Source organism: Aspergillus pseudonomiae (genome assembly GCF_009193645.1).
Source record: "Aspergillus pseudonomiae strain CBS 119388 unplaced genomic scaffold BDV37scaffold_44, whole genome shotgun sequence".
NCBI lineage: Eukaryota > Fungi > Ascomycota > Eurotiomycetes > Eurotiales > Aspergillaceae > Aspergillus > Aspergillus pseudonomiae.
In genome coordinates this window covers 122195-139560 of record NW_022476036.1, presented here as the reverse complement: position 1 = coordinate 139560, position 17366 = coordinate 122195, and the positions used below count along the sequence as shown (strand labels likewise).

The 17366-nt window shown below is 52.4% G+C and overlaps 6 protein-coding genes across 6 annotated transcripts; 2 read left to right on the top strand and 4 right to left on the bottom strand.

Moving 5' to 3' along the window:
* Nucleotides 1-3184: 3184 nt before the first annotated feature.
* Nucleotides 3185-4293, top strand: BDV37DRAFT_150102 (alpha/beta hydrolase). Its single transcript, XM_032078960.1, has one exon. The coding sequence runs from the start codon at nucleotides 3304-3306 to the stop codon at nucleotides 4222-4224; it is 921 nt and encodes a 306-aa protein (XP_031940334.1). The 5' UTR covers nucleotides 3185-3303; the 3' UTR covers nucleotides 4225-4293.
* A 551-nt stretch (nucleotides 4294-4844) lies between these two features.
* Nucleotides 4845-7072, bottom strand: BDV37DRAFT_150147 (WD40 repeat domain-containing protein). The gene is made up of 3 exons (XM_032078963.1): nucleotides 6340-7072; nucleotides 6120-6283; nucleotides 4845-6063 (listed from the first exon to the last, which is right to left on the bottom strand). Exons 1-3 carry the CDS (start codon nucleotides 6905-6907, stop codon nucleotides 5152-5154), a joined length of 1644 nt encoding a protein of 547 aa, XP_031940333.1. The 5' UTR covers nucleotides 6908-7072; the 3' UTR covers nucleotides 4845-5151.
* BDV37DRAFT_150106 (inositol phosphosphingolipid phospholipase) lies at nucleotides 7043-8885 on the top strand. Its single transcript, XM_032078961.1, has one exon. The coding sequence runs from the start codon at nucleotides 7239-7241 to the stop codon at nucleotides 8664-8666; it is 1428 nt and encodes a 475-aa protein (XP_031940332.1). The 5' UTR covers nucleotides 7043-7238; the 3' UTR covers nucleotides 8667-8885.
* thiA (thiamine thiazole synthase) lies at nucleotides 8758-10522 on the bottom strand. Its single transcript, XM_032078962.1, has 4 exons — nucleotides 10281-10522; nucleotides 9610-9963; nucleotides 8883-9554; nucleotides 8758-8823 (listed from the first exon to the last, which is right to left on the bottom strand). The coding sequence occupies exons 2-3, from the start codon at nucleotides 9944-9946 to the stop codon at nucleotides 8908-8910; spliced, it is 984 nt and encodes a 327-aa protein (XP_031940331.1). The 5' UTR covers nucleotides 9947-9963; nucleotides 10281-10522; the 3' UTR covers nucleotides 8758-8823; nucleotides 8883-8907.
* A 259-nt stretch (nucleotides 10523-10781) lies between these two features.
* Nucleotides 10782-14919, bottom strand: BDV37DRAFT_272418 (retrograde regulation protein 2; the record flags this gene model as incomplete). The annotated part of the gene is made up of 6 exons (XM_032084867.1): nucleotides 10782-12423; nucleotides 13083-13386; nucleotides 13452-13779; nucleotides 13853-14324; nucleotides 14383-14537; nucleotides 14785-14919. The coding sequence occupies 6 exons, from the start codon at nucleotides 14917-14919 to the stop codon at nucleotides 10782-10784; spliced, it is 3036 nt and encodes a 1011-aa protein (XP_031940330.1).
* Nucleotides 14920-16133: 1214 nt separating this feature from the next.
* BDV37DRAFT_251328 (uncharacterized protein) lies at nucleotides 16134-17355 on the bottom strand. Its single transcript, XM_032082290.1, has 2 exons — nucleotides 16865-17355; nucleotides 16134-16804 (listed from the first exon to the last, which is right to left on the bottom strand). Exon 2 carries the CDS (start codon nucleotides 16784-16786, stop codon nucleotides 16559-16561), a length of 228 nt encoding a protein of 75 aa, XP_031940329.1. The 5' UTR covers nucleotides 16787-16804; nucleotides 16865-17355; the 3' UTR covers nucleotides 16134-16558.
* Nucleotides 17356-17366: the final 11 nt, after the last annotated feature.

The window sequence follows — 17366 nt, the reverse complement described above, 5'->3', positions numbered from 1 at the left end:
CAAGTCACAAAGTAATTGACACTAAGTCGCGACAACTTTTTCAGAGGTGGCAAAATGGGATTGTCGAGCTACTGATAGAATATCCTAATAGAGAAGTGCGCCTTCCTCGCAGGTCCGACAATACAGCTTAATAAATGGTATACACGAACGGTCGCAGGTTAGGACAATACGAAGCTAGATAATTATGTTCGAAAGTACGCAATGTTCTAGAGGACATGTACAATTACTTTATGATCGCATCGGCCGTGCGAACCGTACTGACGTCATGCGGGAGAAGCGGAAGTTTTGAAGTCATATTGTCCGAATGCAGACAAAGCAATGCGCAGTTACCATGGATAGCAGGCCTCTTTGTCCGGCCGGGGGGCGAGTTTCGCCTGAGCTTATCTGATCCATGTTGGTTCGGGATGAGATCATGGAGCAGTCTAGCCACGGATACACTCTGCACTTCAGGATATTGTCTTGTCTTGGTATCTAATCAATCAACAGAAAGAAAACCTGGCAAATGAAACAAGAATAATTAGGAAATGAAGAAGAATACCAATCAAGAACACTTTAGCCAAACAATCCAAACCCGAACAAAACCCTAACTCCCAACTCCCAAGCTCCCATGAAGGTGTGTTCAGCAATTCTACACCCGAATATACTCTACATCCTCGGTCCACATAGGCCTCCTCCTCTCCCTTTCCCTCATCCGCCTCCCCTCGGGCTCAATATACTCCACACACCTCCGCTCAGGCAAGAAATCCCGACTCCCAAGCCACCATCCCTTCCATCTTGATATCGGAAGCGATTCCTCCACTGTCCGGATTCTCCGTCTCGACACAGTCGTATATGACGACCGCGGGGACTCACAGTGATGCGAGTGCGAATGGGCATGTCGGGGTGGGCAGACGCTCGTTGAGTCATGGCTGTCAGTGCTGCTGGAGCTGGAGCTGGAGCTGGAGCTGGAGCTACTGCTGCTGTGTCTGCGCCGACGACGGTGGGAGGACGGGATCGAGACGCGCATAGGTGGGTTTCTGAATTCGACGACTCGGATACAGGGGCCTTTACCTTCGTCGACATCGAGGAAGCACATCTTCTTCGGCCCTGGGATGGTAGTGGTTTGGGTTTGAGTTGGGTTGACTTGGTGTTTGAGTAGTGTAGGGGTTTTGAAGTATAAAGAAGAGGGTTGGTGTGTACTTGTGTATACCGCTGGCGTGTATATTTGTATTATTATCAGCGTTCGTTTGGAGATATCTCAATTTCTATCTCTCTTTGGTATTCCTATATTCTGACGGGAGACACTGAACCCGGTTGATGTATAGCCGAAACAAGCTTCCAGAGAGATATATACTAGTAAAACAAGCTACCCGGGGATTAATGCATTATAAATGTCCTCTAAATACTGGAAGGTGAGTAATAATATTCCCAGGTCAGGTCATCTACTCTGAGTCCAGCCTGACAGTGGGAATCACTTGATCCGGGTCCGTCATGTGGGTGACCGTATCCGATGACATCCTCATCTAGCACCCTATGTATGGTCAACGCAGAGATGTCTACAGAATGCGACGGGATAGATGCTGATGAGTAGTTATTGAAATTATAAGGGTCGCTTTGGCGTGTGACTCTTGGAACCTGTGGATGCTTTTGTTGTGGGTTCTGTGCTATATATATATACAAACTGCGGATGACTATATATGGGTGGTAGGCTATGCGCGGCCCTTCCACGCTTGTCTTGTCTTTTTCTCAGGCTATGTGTATTCCTTGTCTATATGTATGCGGTAGAATTTACTTAAAGGGTTCTTGGTGTTCTTGATTGGTATATCTATAGTTGTTAAATTTGTGTATAGATATGTCTATCACTTGTTTGCTTATAAGTGGATACATACTATAGTTCCCATCTGATTCTACTCTAGAAGTCTGAAGAGAAGCCTCTCATGTCTATCATAAAAGTCTCAAATCTCTACGAGCATATAGTAGATCATAAAATCTTAGAGAATACTAACCAACTCCGACCATATTCTCAACCCAACTTCGAGAAATATCCCATTACATTCGCGCACTAAGGACGAGTACTCGCTATATGCAACGACCACACAAGCAATAACGAGAAGAACTACTCAAGATAATGCAACCCGAGGTCAAATTCAGACTTGCCCAAGCTAAACATCTCACTACATCACTCTGTATAACCTCCTATATGTACTGAATACACAGTTGGGGGAGGGGGGTGAAGATCGTTAATCATTAGACCAGTTGCTACTGATAATGCTCCAAACACGAGTCGACATATCTGGGATAGATAGGTGCTGTTTCCGTCTGTATCGTAGCCCTAACCACTAGCCAATATACCTTAATAGTCGTCTTCTAACTTGATTTCTTCGGCTATGTACCATGACCTGTCAACCAACCTGCCTCCAAACCATACAAGACTAGACTAAACTGGACTGAGTACTATAGATTCCGGAAGTATGCCCATTGACCAGGTATAATACCTGCATAACCATTATCGCAGATCGGACACAGACATAAAGTCTAGCCCAAGAGCCAAGCCATCTACAGTGCTGCCTAGAGTCCCCCTCCTCCCCAAACTGCCGAGCTCAACACCGAAGGTCTCCCTGAACCAGCTCCCTAAACCCAGAATCCCCGGTGTGAATGCACAGCCGCAGGGGCATTGCACGAAAAAGTAAGCGAGTTGCAGTTGTGGATCGACAGGTAAAGCATGTAGGGGGGCTTCTCAGGGATGTGGTTCAACCGTTCAGGACGGAATCCGAGGGTTTGCCGGGCCCCACAAGTAAGCAACTTGCATTAGCGTCCCGCTGAACACTGTTTAATCTAAGCTTAATACTTATCTCCTTCGGAGTATATGCTATCCAACAAGCTATTTTCGTCATGAACCTTGGCGGGTTGAGGTGGTTATTACCAATCGGCTCTCTTGGCGTGATGACAACATCTTGTTGAAGAGTATTGGCAACGCGCGGCCTCGCTGTGGTATCCTGGGACATACTGTTGGTGATATCAACTGCTGTTTTGAGGTGATGGCGTGCAGAGTCTTGGTCGTGGATATAAGATCGGCGACATGTCATCTCAGACAGAAGCCATTCATCTCTATACTTCAATAGTTACAACTACCTCAGTGTGCAGATATCACTAGCAACATCAGCATCAGCATCATGAAGGGAAGCAGCCTCGCCGCTCTTGGTCTAACGACGATGCTTAATACCATGTCAGCCATGGCCCAGAACCTGTCCTACGGGGCTGACAAACTTCTACCGCAGCGACAGCGTCACGGTCCAGCCGATCACCTTCGAGAACCAGTACCGGATGACCATCGCGGGCAACCTCTTTACGCGTAACAACTTCACGCACAACAACAACATCACCGCACCGGCCATCGTGGTCGGCCACCCGATGGGCGCCGTGAAGGAGCAGAGCGCGAACCTGTACGCGACGAAGCTGGCCGAGCAGGGCTTCGTGGCCGTCTCGCTGGACCTGTCGTTCTGGGGCGGCAGCTCGGGCGAGCCGCGCAACGCAGTGTCGCCGGATCTCTACGCGGAGGCGTTCAGCGCAGCGGTCGATTATCTGGGCACGCAGGAGTTCGTCGACCGCGAGCGCATCGGCGCGCTCGGTATCTGCGGCAGCGGCGGGTTCGTGATCAGCGCGGCGAAGATCGACCCGCGCATCCGGGCCATCGCGACGTCGAGCATGTACGACATGGGCGCCGCCAACCGCAACGGGTTGCAGAGGTCGCAGAGCGTTGAGCAGCGCAAGGAGATCATCGCCGGGGCGGCGCAGCAGCGCTGGACCGAGATCGACGGTGGCGACGTCCAGTACACCAGCGGCACCCCGAATGAGCTCACGGCAGATACACCTGCCGTTGGACGCGAGTTCTACGACTTCTATCGCACCCCGCGTGGCGAGTTCACTCCCGAGGGCTCGTCGCCGAACCTCACGACCCATCCCACGCTCTCCAGTAACGTCAAGTTCATGAACTTTTACCCGTTCAACGATATCGACACCATCTCGCCGCGTCCGCTGCTCTTCATCTCGGGCGACCAGGCCCACTCGCGCGAGTTCAGCGAGGACGCTTATGCGCGTGCGGCCGAGCCGAAGGAGCTCTTCTGGGTGCCTAGAGCCGGCCACGTCGACCTCTACGATCGCGTCGATCTCATCCCCTTTGGCAAGCTCACGCGGTTCTTTCAGACGAATCTCAGCAGAAAGGGAGCCAGGGCGGTTCGTGTCTGATATGGTACTCTAATATCGAGTTGGTGGTGTTAACTGTGGGTTGGTTAGATTAGAGTCATGTACCCTGATAGCTGATATACGATTAGTTCAGCTTTCAACTAAACTGATCTAGATACTAAAGTCTCATAGACACAAAGCTATATCATTGTGTGATTAGTTCCTCCCTGGTAGACTTTCCATATACTAAGTTGATTACTCCTTTCCTCTAATAGCTGGACACCATAAGATAATGCAAAGACCCTCGTATCCAAACACTCACGAGCCATAACCTCACCTTCCATGATACCATGCACATAGCATTCACCCACTAACATATACTCCGTCAATCCATCATCGCTGGACTGACCTGAAAGATAGCGTGCGCAAGAGAGAACATATCCTCAACTTCCTTCGCACGCGGCCGCAGCACATAGGGCACCGTCGCACCGTCAAACCCAAACCGAATCCCCAGGCTGGGCCCAGCCGAGTCGGCCTTCCGTTAGAACAGAAATGTTTGGTAGTGAGACCAACCTAATGCTTGTCTAGCAAGCGAACTAACTGAAGCGCCGACTCATCTATAGCTCTTGCTCGTACTGTCTCTAGCCCGTGTGCCAGCCTCCTTTCAGTCGCCATACTGGACATTGTGTTCTTTTTGCTGTGTCGGAAACCCTCCCAGAGCCGGATGTACTTCTGCGGTGTATTATGACAAGCTCTACTAGGGTCAAACTCCAGTGATAAGTATATGCTAAGCCATTAGTGTAGGCAAACGCAATGGGTGAAGTTCCTAGTCGTGTCTGCAGATCAAGGCTTGGTATCGTGAAATTCAATAGTCGTCATGATCCTATCGTCTATTATACAGTACAGTATATCCTGCCGAACGCCGACCCATGTAGAGTATGTAAATTACACAGTAGAAAAGAAGAGCAAGTCAAGAAGAAAAAAAAAGCTTCATCCCTCTGGACCGGCGTCGGCATCTGCCATCTCCGTATCCTGGGGTTCTTGGGTATCTCCGGGATGCTGCTGCTCGTGTCCTCCTTCTGCTCCGTTCTGCGTTATCCCGTTTGGCAGAATCCCATTTGGTTCGGTTCCGTTTGGCTCAGTTGTATTTGACTCGGCTCCATTTGGCTCAGCCCCGTTGATCGCTGGGGGAGATTCTTTCGCGTCGGTGTTCATTCCGTCGTCGTCGTCGTCTTCGACCTCCTCGTACACCCGTATCGTCTGGTCGATTCCACAGCTCACCATTAACCGCTTGTCGCCCAGCGTGCAAGTGTCAACGCCCAGTACCACTCCTGTATGCCCTTCAATCCGCTGCAAGGTCTTCTTGCTCACTACGTCCCAGCATAGAACGGCGCCGTCTTCGCTCCCGCTGACAGCGAACGCGTGGGGCGGTGCGCCACGCACTCCATATGTACCGAAACCGCCCGCCAGACTGTATTTCCGGTTGACGTGTCCCTGGTAGGTCTTGATACAGCGTCCTTCCACGTAGTTCCACAGCCGTACGCAGTCGTCCAGCGACCAGGCCAGGACAAACTTGCCATTGGGGGAGAATTTGACCGACGTGACCGGGGGGTTGTCCTCGTGGACCAGCGTGCGCAGACACTGGCCCGTTGCCGTGTCCCAGATTCGAATCAGCCCGTCGGTCGCGCAGGATGCGATAAGGGTGCCGTCCCAGACGACGTCGATCCCGCCGACGGGGTCGGAATGCGCGGGGAGGGAACGCATCACCGTCGCGGAGCGCACGTCCCAGAGGAAGACCGCTTCGTCGTAAGAACCGCTGACCAGCATGTTGCCCTTGGGCGAGAAGGCAATCTGGTAGACATAGTTATGGTGGCCAACGAAGGGGATCGAATGCGCTTTGCCCTATACGGCGGGGAACACTTAGTGGAGAAGAGCTGTCAGACGAAGGGGGGGCATACCGTCAGCACATTCCAGAGGCGGATCGTCTTGTCATCCGACCCAGACGCAATGATAGCCCCATCCGGGCTCCAGGAGATTGTCGATATTCCTGCCAGATGGCCCTCGAACGTATGCACCAGCTTTCCGGTCAACGTATCCCACACCTTGACAGCCCCGTCGGCACCTAGAAGCGATCAGCAACTGACTCGGAAAACATACAATACAATTGCAAAAACCCACCGCCACTGGCAATCATAGATGAATCAGGCGAGAACCGCACGGTGGAAACTCCCCGTAAGTGACCTCGTAACAAAAACTTTTGTCGGTAATTGATCTTGTCCGGTTTTGGCGGCGGCGGCGGGGGAGGCGGAGGCACAGGCGTGGGCGACCGATCGGAATATGCTTGCTCGGGCTCTGCATCCCCTTCCCCAGGGGACTCGTTGTCGTCCAGATCGGCATCGACTTCCTCCTCATCTTGGTAGTGTTCTGATGACGGCCCCGCGGCGCTCACGTCGGAGGGTGACGAACTGCGGCCCCGGTTGCGGGAGCGCCAATACACATCAGCGTCGACTGCCAGCTCATCTGGGCTTTCCGAGCCGCTGAAACTGCGCAGGCGTGTATTTGGGCGCTTTGGGGGCAATGCTTTCTGTAAGGACCAGCTTGCGCGACGCCGTTCGGCCTCGTCGTGATCGGAGCCCGCGGCGAGTTCGTCCGATGAAGACTCCACGGGTGACTGGATGTAGCCATTTTCGCGGCTTGGAGACCGGTCCAGTCGACGGCGCTTGGAGCGGTGGTTATTCCCGTCCATCTGATCAACAATCCAGAAGGAACCAAGGGGGCACGAGAGATTGAAGGAGAAACAAGGGCGCAGGAGGAACAATCGGCCTGAATGAATCCATCGCGAAGATGCAGAAGAATAATAATCCCCAGCCAATGAGCGACTGCATTAACAGGGCGGTGAGTGTGCCTGATCGCGCTTTGTCGGCGTCATCCAGCAAAAGTTATTCGATGTTCACGCTGATGAACCCACTTCGATTTATATCGCCTAGGCACCAAATATGACCCATCTCTAGCTGTCCAAACTACTTAATTTCTAATAATTCATATATCTCACTTCCTCTTAATCCCGCACGGCCACCATGTCCGCCCAATCCACCGTCTACCCCTCCGACGCCCCCTCCCAGATCCGCATCTTCACCCTGAACTGCTGGGGCCTCAAATACATCGCCAAATACCGCCACGAGCGTCTCTCAGAGATCGGTCGCCAGCTGGCCCTGGCCGACCCAGCTCCCGAGATCGTCGGACTCCAAGAATGCTGGACACAACAAGACTACGAGAGCATCCGTGAGCAGACCCGTCACCTGCTCCCCTATGGCAAGTTCTACTTCGGCGGCGTGATGGGCGCGGGACTCGCCATCCTCTCGAAATGGCCCATTGAAGAGAGCTCCATGTACGGGTACCCGCTCAACGGACGTCCAACGGCGTTCTTCCGCGGCGACTGGTACGTCGGGAAAGGTGTCGCCTGCGCCCGTGTACGCTTTGGTCCTGACGCCAGCGACGTCGCCGAAGTGTTCTGCACGCATCTGCACGCCCCCTACGAGAAGGAACCGAACGATTCGTACATCTGCCATCGCACCGCGCAGGCGTGGGAAATCGCGAAGTTGATGCGCGGCGCCGCGGAACGAGGCCACCTTGCCATTGGACTGGGCGACTTCAACATGGTGCCGTCGTCGTTCGCTCACCAGCTCATTCGCGCCCACAGCCCCGTGCAGGACGTATGGCAGGCGATATACCCAGACTCGTCCGTGGCCGCCCCCATCGACCCCATCGAACAGAAACGAGGCAAACCGACCCCGTCAGCCGAGTTCAACCTCAATGTGAACGGCGCCACATGCGACGGCAAATTCAACACCTGGCGGTGGACCAAGGAGGACCGCAAACGGCTGGAGAAAGGGGAGGAGGTCGTTGTCGACAAGGATGGTCCCTGTTCGAGGGGGAAACGGCTGGATTATATCTTCGTCGGAGACGGCGGGTATCCGCCCGCCTTCCCTGCGCCCCAGTGGTCCGTTGAGTCCGTCAATATCGGTATGACGCAGCGGCATCCCACGCTCCGTTGTTCGCTGAGCGATCACTTCGCCGTCGAAGCCACCATCACCCGCTCTCCTCGTCCCTCTGATGCGGACGGCTCGACAGATAATAAGCTTCCCCAGTCCGTGATTCCGAATACAGCCCTATCCCCAGACACTTATGACCGTATCATCGACATGATTCACACCTATGTTCAACGTGAGCGGTCCCAGCGCCGTTGGAGACTCGCCCACTTTATTCTATCCGTGTTTGTGTCCATCGGCTGCTTTGTCGGCGTCTGGTGGACGGGGGATCTGTCGTACGTGGCGTTTATCTTGGTTTTGGTCAGCACCCTGAGCTTCGGGGCGGGGATTTTGGATGGATTGATTGGCGGGCTGTTCATGTCCAGCGAGCTGCGCGCACTGAAGGAGTTTGAATGGGAGGTGCGCAATGCGAAAGAATTGGTCGAGAGAAGCGGTGGATCTGAGAAGTCGGAATGAGTACATGCAGTATGACTGAATGTCTTGGGCCTTTTGTATCATATTGTCTTTCTGGTTACACATAATTGCTCTAAAATGTCCCACTGTTACTTACAGGACATGGCCATTTACATATGCATGTGGAATACGAGTTAACGAGTTCATTCAAATCTCAGAACTATCACATAATCATCATTCTCCTGTCATCAAAACCGTAACACAATTTGGACCACACACTCAAGCCATACGGATGGTGAGTCATTTACTCAGCACACTCGCGCTGGCGCTCGTCGAACACCTTCAAGGCCTCCTCGGCGGCCTTGACACCACTGAGAACCATGGCACCGAAGGTGGGGCCCATGCGGTTGAAGCCATCGATTTCAGACAGCTCCATACCGCCGATGATCAAGCCCTTGGTCACCTCACGGGTGTTCTTGACGATGGCATCCTCGGCCGAGTTCATGTCGAGACCACGCATGCCACCCAGCTTGTCGACGCTGCCCATGGACACCAGTCGCTTCGCACAGAAGGCACCGAATGGGCCATCGTGACCAGTGGTACTGATGATGACAGGGGCGTTGATAGTGTTGGGGTCCATGCAGGAGTGGTCGTCGTGGTGAAGGGTGACCAGCGTCCAGTTGACGACAACACCAGCAATCTGGGTGTTGCCGTCCGTAGTAGGACGGGTGATCAAGTCCTCAACGGCGGTAGCATTGAAGAGCTTGACATTGGGGAAGGAGAGAACCTTCGACATGAGAGTCGAGGTGAACAAGGAGGCATGCTTGACGACAACGTAGTTGGGGTTCGCGTCCTCTTCATAAGGAACACCCAGCTCGTTCAGGAAGAGTTCCGCGGGACGGCGCATGACCATAGCAGAAAAGAGCTGGCCACCCAACCAGGCACCGCCACCTATTTCACGTTAGTTCTGGAAAGCTCAGCGCAAGATCGTCCATCGACTACTGACCAGGAGAGACGCTAGCCTCGACGATAGCAATCTTCAGGTCCGGACGAGCCTTGGCCAGGACGTACGCAGTGCTCAGACCGCAGGAACCAGCACCGACAATGACAACGTCACTCTCAGCGTACTTGTCCAGGTCCTCGAAGTAACGTCTGGTCATGGCACGAGAGACCTGACTTTCGCGGATAGGGGCGAACTTGAACTGGTCCCACTTGCCACCGAAAAGGTCGAGCATCTTGGTCTGAGAAGCTCCCTCAACGGGGGCAGTCTCAGGAACCACGACCTTGCCCTTGAGGCTGGTAGGGGCCACAGTGTGTTCGTAGAGGGCAGCTGGAGGAGACATGTTTCAAGTTATAATGACTGTAATTTGTTAGCCAATCCATCCCCTTGGGGGACGAGGGAAGGCATGATCCTTTTCGCTGGTATTATCCAGATCAAGTTTTAGCCGTATAATCTCAGAACGAACCCAGTCCATCGATGCCACGTCCTTCCAGGCTAGGATCCTAGTCTAGGATCCAGCTTCGGGAGGACATGTGAATGCATCGATGGATGGGAACGAACACCGGCCCACGCCAAAGACGTTACCTAAGATACCTTGATCATTGTGAGTCCAGCCAAAAGCATTCCATGACTTCCATCGTATGCCCTATAGAGGGCTAATCGAGGAGAGTATTTACATTATCGGGTGGTTTGGGCTATAGAAGATGGTCAGCTATTCCAATCACCTAAGGTTTATGAAAGGGAGGAAGACTTGTTCGGTTTTGTCCGAGGATTTTTGGAATTGGAATCTGAGATAGAGAATTGTGTGTGATGAGAAAAAAAGAGAAGAAGAAGGCGGGGTTGAGAAGGAGGGGTCAATTAAATAGCAAGGGTTGAGTCAACGTGATACGCGCACTATGCCGTATAGATCCGCCGACCCGAATCTATCCGTTCATTTTGCTCGTCTTTAGCTTTGGCCGGTGAGCCGGTCAAGAAACAAGTGAAATCATCCTGACATCGGCGGACGATCCTTAGCTTTTACATTTCGTTACCAATGGGATCCAGTAATCAATTGCCCGCCTGTCATATCGAGCAATGGCGGACATCCCACTGGCCGTGAAGCGATCCACCATAATATGCGTTATTAACATTGACCCAAAAACAGTAGATGTCCACGACTGCCTCTCCATAATGAACCCCTAGCAAATCGTTACCCCCACTCGCACTCCATAATCCTTCGGCCAGTTCTTTTTCTTTCCGGCTTTCTCGACTTTCTCCGCCCTTTCCTGTAAGCTGTCAAGCGAGAAGGCGGCAGCAGCAACAGCATTGTTGCATTTCACTTTGAGACGCAGCAGATCGCACTCGTCTTTCTTCTTCACAATAGATTCCCATTCCGTCTCCAGTTGAATCCTCCAATGCGTGTCCGACACGCGGCCGGATGGATGCACGTCTCCGATTAGGGTCGCTACCCGACCCAAGTACTGACACCACCAAGCCTCCTGCTTAGAAACACAGCGGCTCAGCTGCCGGTGGAATACTTCATCCGTGGGTGCCAGGTCCCCTGCCCAGCGCTCGCAGAGTATCAGGGCAATCAGGGCACGTTCGACGTGTGATAGAGTGTTCACGGATGCCAGGATGCCGGTCGTAGTACTATGCAGTGCAACAGCCGAACGCGATTCGCGCGGCACGCGGGAATGAGCAAAAAGCAGGTTTGCGAGCGCCCCAAGTAACTGAGGGGAGAACGAAACCGGTGCATGGCGAGATTCTGTAGGCGAAGATGTCGAAGGCAACGCGGCAGCCAGTAGTCCTCGAATGGCTGCATTGGATGGAGATGCATACGGCAAACTGGCCGCTAGAAGCGGATCTTGTGCGCGAACCTCCTGGGGCATCTGGTCGAAAAGGAAACCCTCCCGGACGCCTCCCTGGCAGAACTGGATGTGTGTAATATCTGGCAAGGCGTCCATGATCACATTGACCAGGACAGCCACCGCGGGGATCTGCGAAGCCCGTCGCTTCGAGACGCCGAATATCTTCTCATCCGAGTCAGAGACCGAATCCAGAACAGACACAGTATCATGGAAGTCTCCTCTGCGCACTCGAAACCCATTAATGATAGGGATCGGATAAGGATCCACCTTATGCTGATTCATGAGCACGTAGCCCCAGCCCCGGAACCCACCTCCACAGAGATATAAATCAAACCTCCCCAGCGACTTCGCCGTCTCCAACAGAAACTCCGGAACCTCGAGAGCCCGATACGCCTCCTGAAAGTTGTTGATCATCTCCTGCTTCAACGCCTTCTCCGCTTTCTTCCCTTCCGCCTTCGCCTGCTCCAACCGCTTCGTCAACGCCGCTGCCCCGTAAGGAAAACTGAACGACCCCCTTGGACTAGTAGTCACGACCCCATCCTTCTCAACCACCCACGTAATCTGCGTACTCCCACCCCCGAGATCCATCGCCAGCCCCGCTACCGAGGAAGCACTGCTCGCGATACCCAGCGCCCCAATCCTCCCCTCATCCTCCTTCGACAACAGACGCACCTCCCACCCCGTGCGGTGCTTAATGCGCGCCCGAAACTCCTCCGAATTCGGCGCCGTCCGCGTCGCCTCCGTAGCAAGCACGTAAACATTCTGCGCTGGGACGCCGAAATCCTCGCACGTAATCTGGAACCGCACCAACCGGTCCACGACCTGCTCTACAACGTCCTGCGGGATGGGGCCGCGCGCACCACCGGCGAACTGGGCATCGTAGAGCGAGATGCCAGCCCGGTCCTGGTAAACGGTGGGCATGGTCCGCGCTGTCGGGGGTGAGATGTCGGTGATGGAGAAGCGGATTCCATTGCTGGGGGTGATGTTAATTCTGTAAACTCAGTTCAAGTGGAAGGGAATTGCGGTATTACCTGCCCATATCCACGATCCCGTAAAGATGGGCATGGTGTTCTGATGCATAGGCCATGGTGGCTGTATGTTACCGTACTCTCTACTTCGGCAGTTAGTTGTGGGGTTCCCGGTGATCTGGGGGGGGGAAGGACCATGTACCTGTATCTGTATCTGGGTGGGCTGTTCCTTGGTGCTGTATAGAGGTGCGTCGAAGCTATGGGGAAATGTCTCAGGATCGTAGTTACTGTCTCCAGGGTTGGCTAGTTTGTGGAGGGAATTAGTCAATCGCCCGGAAAATCTCGAGGGGTAGATAAGTGTGAGCTTCAGCTGCTGCTTATTTTGCGAAGTGGAACTGATTGTTGCCCCTCCACTTAAATATTTAACCACTTTAGGACCGGGGAGGCATGCATCCAGGCTCCGACTAAGCGACTCACCTTCATGGCGCGCGACTTTTATTCAACAAGTAAGAGTAAATCGTAAAAAGAAAGAAAAGTCTTGTTCGTAAATCGCATTTGGATTAATATTATGGTATACATAATCCAGATTTCACATCCAATCGTCACATCGTAGCATTCGTTTCCAGCATCGTTACTTTCGGGTCTACATCTCTATAGCACGTACCGGAATCCAGCTCCATAATTCTCTTCGGCGACATTTTCGCCTTTGTTCCACCCCCGTGCTTCCCGCTCGGCCTGCGTGCCATGTTGCTTGTCTAGGCGGCGGTTCTCCCATACGAGAAGGGTTCGGAGAGCGAGCGCGAGAATCATGGTGAAGAACATGAAGGCAGCGCAAATGGACTGTCCGCGGATGTAGCGCGGCCCGTCGCTTTCCGGGAAGACGTTCGTGCCCAGGAAGGGTCCGCATTGGCCGATGAGATTGAGGATGACAATGCCCATACCCCGTCGTGAATCCGAGCCTTGGTTATCTGGTGTATGTTCGTTAGCCTCCCGATACGGTAGGTTAGGAAGCAGGTACTGGGAGAGCACTTACTCAGAGCCCACGGGAGAATGTTCGCGATACAAGGGAATACACCGATAGCAGCGAGGAACACCCCTGCGTAACGCGCGCCAACAGATGTGCAGGTGGCGAGGAGAACGTAGCCAATAGCTCCGATCAGAGACAGGACCATAAGCATCAAACCACGCTGTTGCAACCGATCCGCGATCCAGGTGGTGGCAATTGTGACCAGGAACGAAGCAAAGTAGGGCGGCGCCGTAAGCCCTTGGGCGTTGATCGAAGTGAACCCCATATCCTTCAGGATGGTGGGCAGGAACACCGGAAGCGAAGAAAAGCTCACGTTGCAGCTGAAGTACATCAACTAAACCACATTGGCAATCAGCTATCATACGCCACCAGCACAACTAAATGTTATGAACTCAGCATCAACATACCGCGGTTAGCCAGGCCTTCGCATCCGTTAGTGTTTCGGCTAACTCTCTCCAATTGATCTTGTTCGACCGTTCGCGTTCGCCACTCTGCTGAAGGCTTCTTGCCCGCGCAACCTCCTTCTCTTCTTCGGTCAAAAACCGGGCTTTGGAAGGGCTGTCGGGGAGAAATCGCCAGGCTAGGATAGCAGCCAGCAATGACGGGCTGCCCTCTACCAGAAATAACAATCTCCAGTTCGCTAACTTGGAATGACCCGAAGTAATTCCATACGCAAGGGCACCGGCGAATGTATTCGCTAGAGGGGCGGCTGACACGAAGAGCCCACAGCGGAAGCCGAGCTCATGACGGCGATAGAAGAAAGACAGTAAATAAGGAGTTCCGGGACCAAAGGCAGCCTCAGACATGCCGAGCAGGAACCGCAAAGCCATGAGTCCCTCCCAATTCTGGACCGCGGCCTGACATGTCGCCACAATGCCCCTTACGGTGGATTAGAGAGGTTCGCGAGGCATCGTGGTTGAGGATGTCTTTGACTTACCAGGACAAGACCGTAATGGCTGCCCATCGATGAGGCGGCATGATCTTCCACATGAAGGCCCCAAACTCGAACACGACATAGGAGATGTAAAAGATCGTTAGGAGCCAGGCATAGCGATTTCCGGAGAGGTCCAGGTCATCCTCCATTCCTGCGATCTTCGCATTTCTTCGTTACTGGTCAGTTTGATCCTCCCGTAGTCATGAAGGTCTGTTAACGAACCCAATATTACTTCGGTCAAGAAGAGAAAGCAGGTCTGTCGACAAGTTGTTAGACACGCGTTGAACAGAAGCGCCGGTGAAGAGTGCGTGTACACGGAGACATACATAGAAATCCCATGAGAGTGGGGACTCTTAAATCGAGCTTCCTTAAGATGCGCGCTTCAACGGCAGGATCAATGTTGACCACCGTCGGAGGAATCTGAGGAAGAGCGGTCTGAACGTCATTGTGGTGGACCGGCTGCTGCTTCTCCGGGTCGCTCATTATCGGAACCTCTTTGATCTCGTCACCACAAGGGTCTTTCTTTCCAAAGAAACCCATGATTGATGGGGGAACGCGAGGACGAGAGGAGGTTCGCGGTGAAACACCAACAGCAGTTGAGGAAGTGAAAAAGAACTTGAACGAGCGACGGAGGATCTTTTATAGGCGTGTCATGTCGGAGAATTTTGTTTAGCGACCAGGGCCATTATTGAGTCTATTGGAAGATCAGCAAAAGTTAACCGGAAATGGGACAAGTGCCAGCGTCCCACATGGGAGGAGTGACGCCATGCAAGGACGAGAGCTGAATACCTGGACTGAATACTGGTGACGGCAAGACCATTGGGTGGTAGTGGTGGGGGAAGGCCATTGAATTCGGGTACCATGCTTGCCGACTGATATCTCGACTGGAGTGTCGTGAGTCACGATTGGAAACTGGACGATGCATCAAGCACGGGGAGGATGAGTGAACTCCCGGGCACAAGCCAATTGCGGAGAGAGCTTCGACTAGGCTTTCCAGTTCGGCGATCGTGGCGGGTTTATGAGCTTCCCATTCGGGTTTGGTGCCGGCAATACCGCACCAAAGCTTGCGCAAGGCTTGTTTGGGGGCGGGGGAAGGGTTATAGTACCTTTTGAGATCCGGGAGTACTCGGTACTTCGACTGTCATTCTCTTTTCACCGTCCACACCAAGTGCATTGACGGTAGTGTGCCTGATCGTTACTCGGTAGACTTGTTATTTTATTTTATTCTTATTTTGACAGTGTCCTATGGATTCATGTCTCTATGGATTTATTCAGAATGGATCGCTAATTCGTTCTACCGACGGAGGAGGCTGGCAATCTGATATGCAAGGTACGTGACATCGGCATCCGACTTCAAACACTTTGCAAGTACGGGGGCAGTTGCATGTACATACCGACATGAAGCAGTTTATGTGTCAGAATGTAGCACTAGTACTACTATGGAACAGGACTTTAGTCATGAAGGGGTTCTCCGTCAAGGTTGTTGAAATAATAATAATAGTAAAAGTAATAAAAATAATAAAATAAAAGTACAATACAACGGAAAGGGTTCCGACGTGAAACTGAATATCCTATCCAGAGGTCGGAGGCTGGCCTGCCAGTGTTATTCTCCAGTTAGGGTTCGGTGAATAGGATTCAATAGTACAACACGGACAGAGGCAATTCGTGAATGAACGAAGCTTTACATCAAGGTAGAACTTAGTGTGGAAGTGGAACGACTCATATCGATGGAGGAATGACCAAATACTGATACTCCATAGGATTGTTCATGCCGAGAACTTCAGCCGTAGTCACGATCCAAACATCCGTGCGCGGCTCCACCTTTACTCTTAGTTATCCCCACCCTATCTCACTGCCGGCAAGGATGCTAGCATACCGCTCGCAGACTTGGTGGGTAGTATAATGCGGTCATTCAAAGGGGTGTTTATGATACCGGGTCTCAATGGCTGTGCTCGAAAATAGAGGTCCCGTAGCCTTTGTAAACAATCCACTATAGTTTCGTCAAGAGTACAAACGCGTCCACTGCCTAGCGCTGAAATGGCTCGCCGCAGACTTGCCATGGGGGCGCTATGCCACTTCTTATTTTCTAACAGTCCAAGTTGTTCTGGGGAGACTCTCCCATTCAGCAGGTAATGCTTCAAAAATGTGGGCTTGTAAAGGCCTTCGGTAGAACCGTCCGCTAGCCTCCGTTGGCGGATGATACCCTTTGTACGTACTTTGTGTTAACCTTCCTGCCATGTATTTCTTCCGCTGCTCTCCTCCTTTGATCTCGTAGTTCGAAATTTATAAAGAATGGGATATCTATAGAAAGGAACAGAAATCCCGGCTCACCAGACCGGTCAAATTCTGCATGGCACAACGCTCTACCATTGTCGGCCGACACCAAGGAGAAGTTGATCAAAGACATCTCAGACTATAGAGGGATCTGCCTGGCTGTTAGATCAATCATATCATTGCGACAGTATACAGAAAGAATATTACTGACCTGGCCATCTTCTTTGGCTACAACATGGGCGACGTGCGGGCTTGAGGTTCCGCAGGCCCAACAGACGTTGCCTGATGATAGACTGCGAGTAGGGAGAAGGGCCGCTCAGAATCCAAGTTGCTTAGGGTCATCTTAGTTGTTATGCAGTTTCAGAATCATAGCATTTTAGTTTGGTCTCTCTCACCAGTGGGGCATATAACCTGCAATGTAGTATCAGCGAGTGTAATAGGCCTCGCCGTAGTAGGGTTATAGTAGAAAAACATGTCGTGAGCGGCAGCCGTAGTATGTAGTAAAAGTAGAAGACGTGAATAGTTCACATTCAACCACAAACCACTCAAGAACGCTTTCATAGCTCGCTGATAGGATTGAATACAACACAGTGAATAACCTGAACAGCTTAGCTTATATATTCACACTGCTTCGAGGCCTTTCTATTCTGCAATCTATCAGATCGTTCATCTACTTGATCCTGCAAGGATCATATTCCTCCTAACAACGTAAA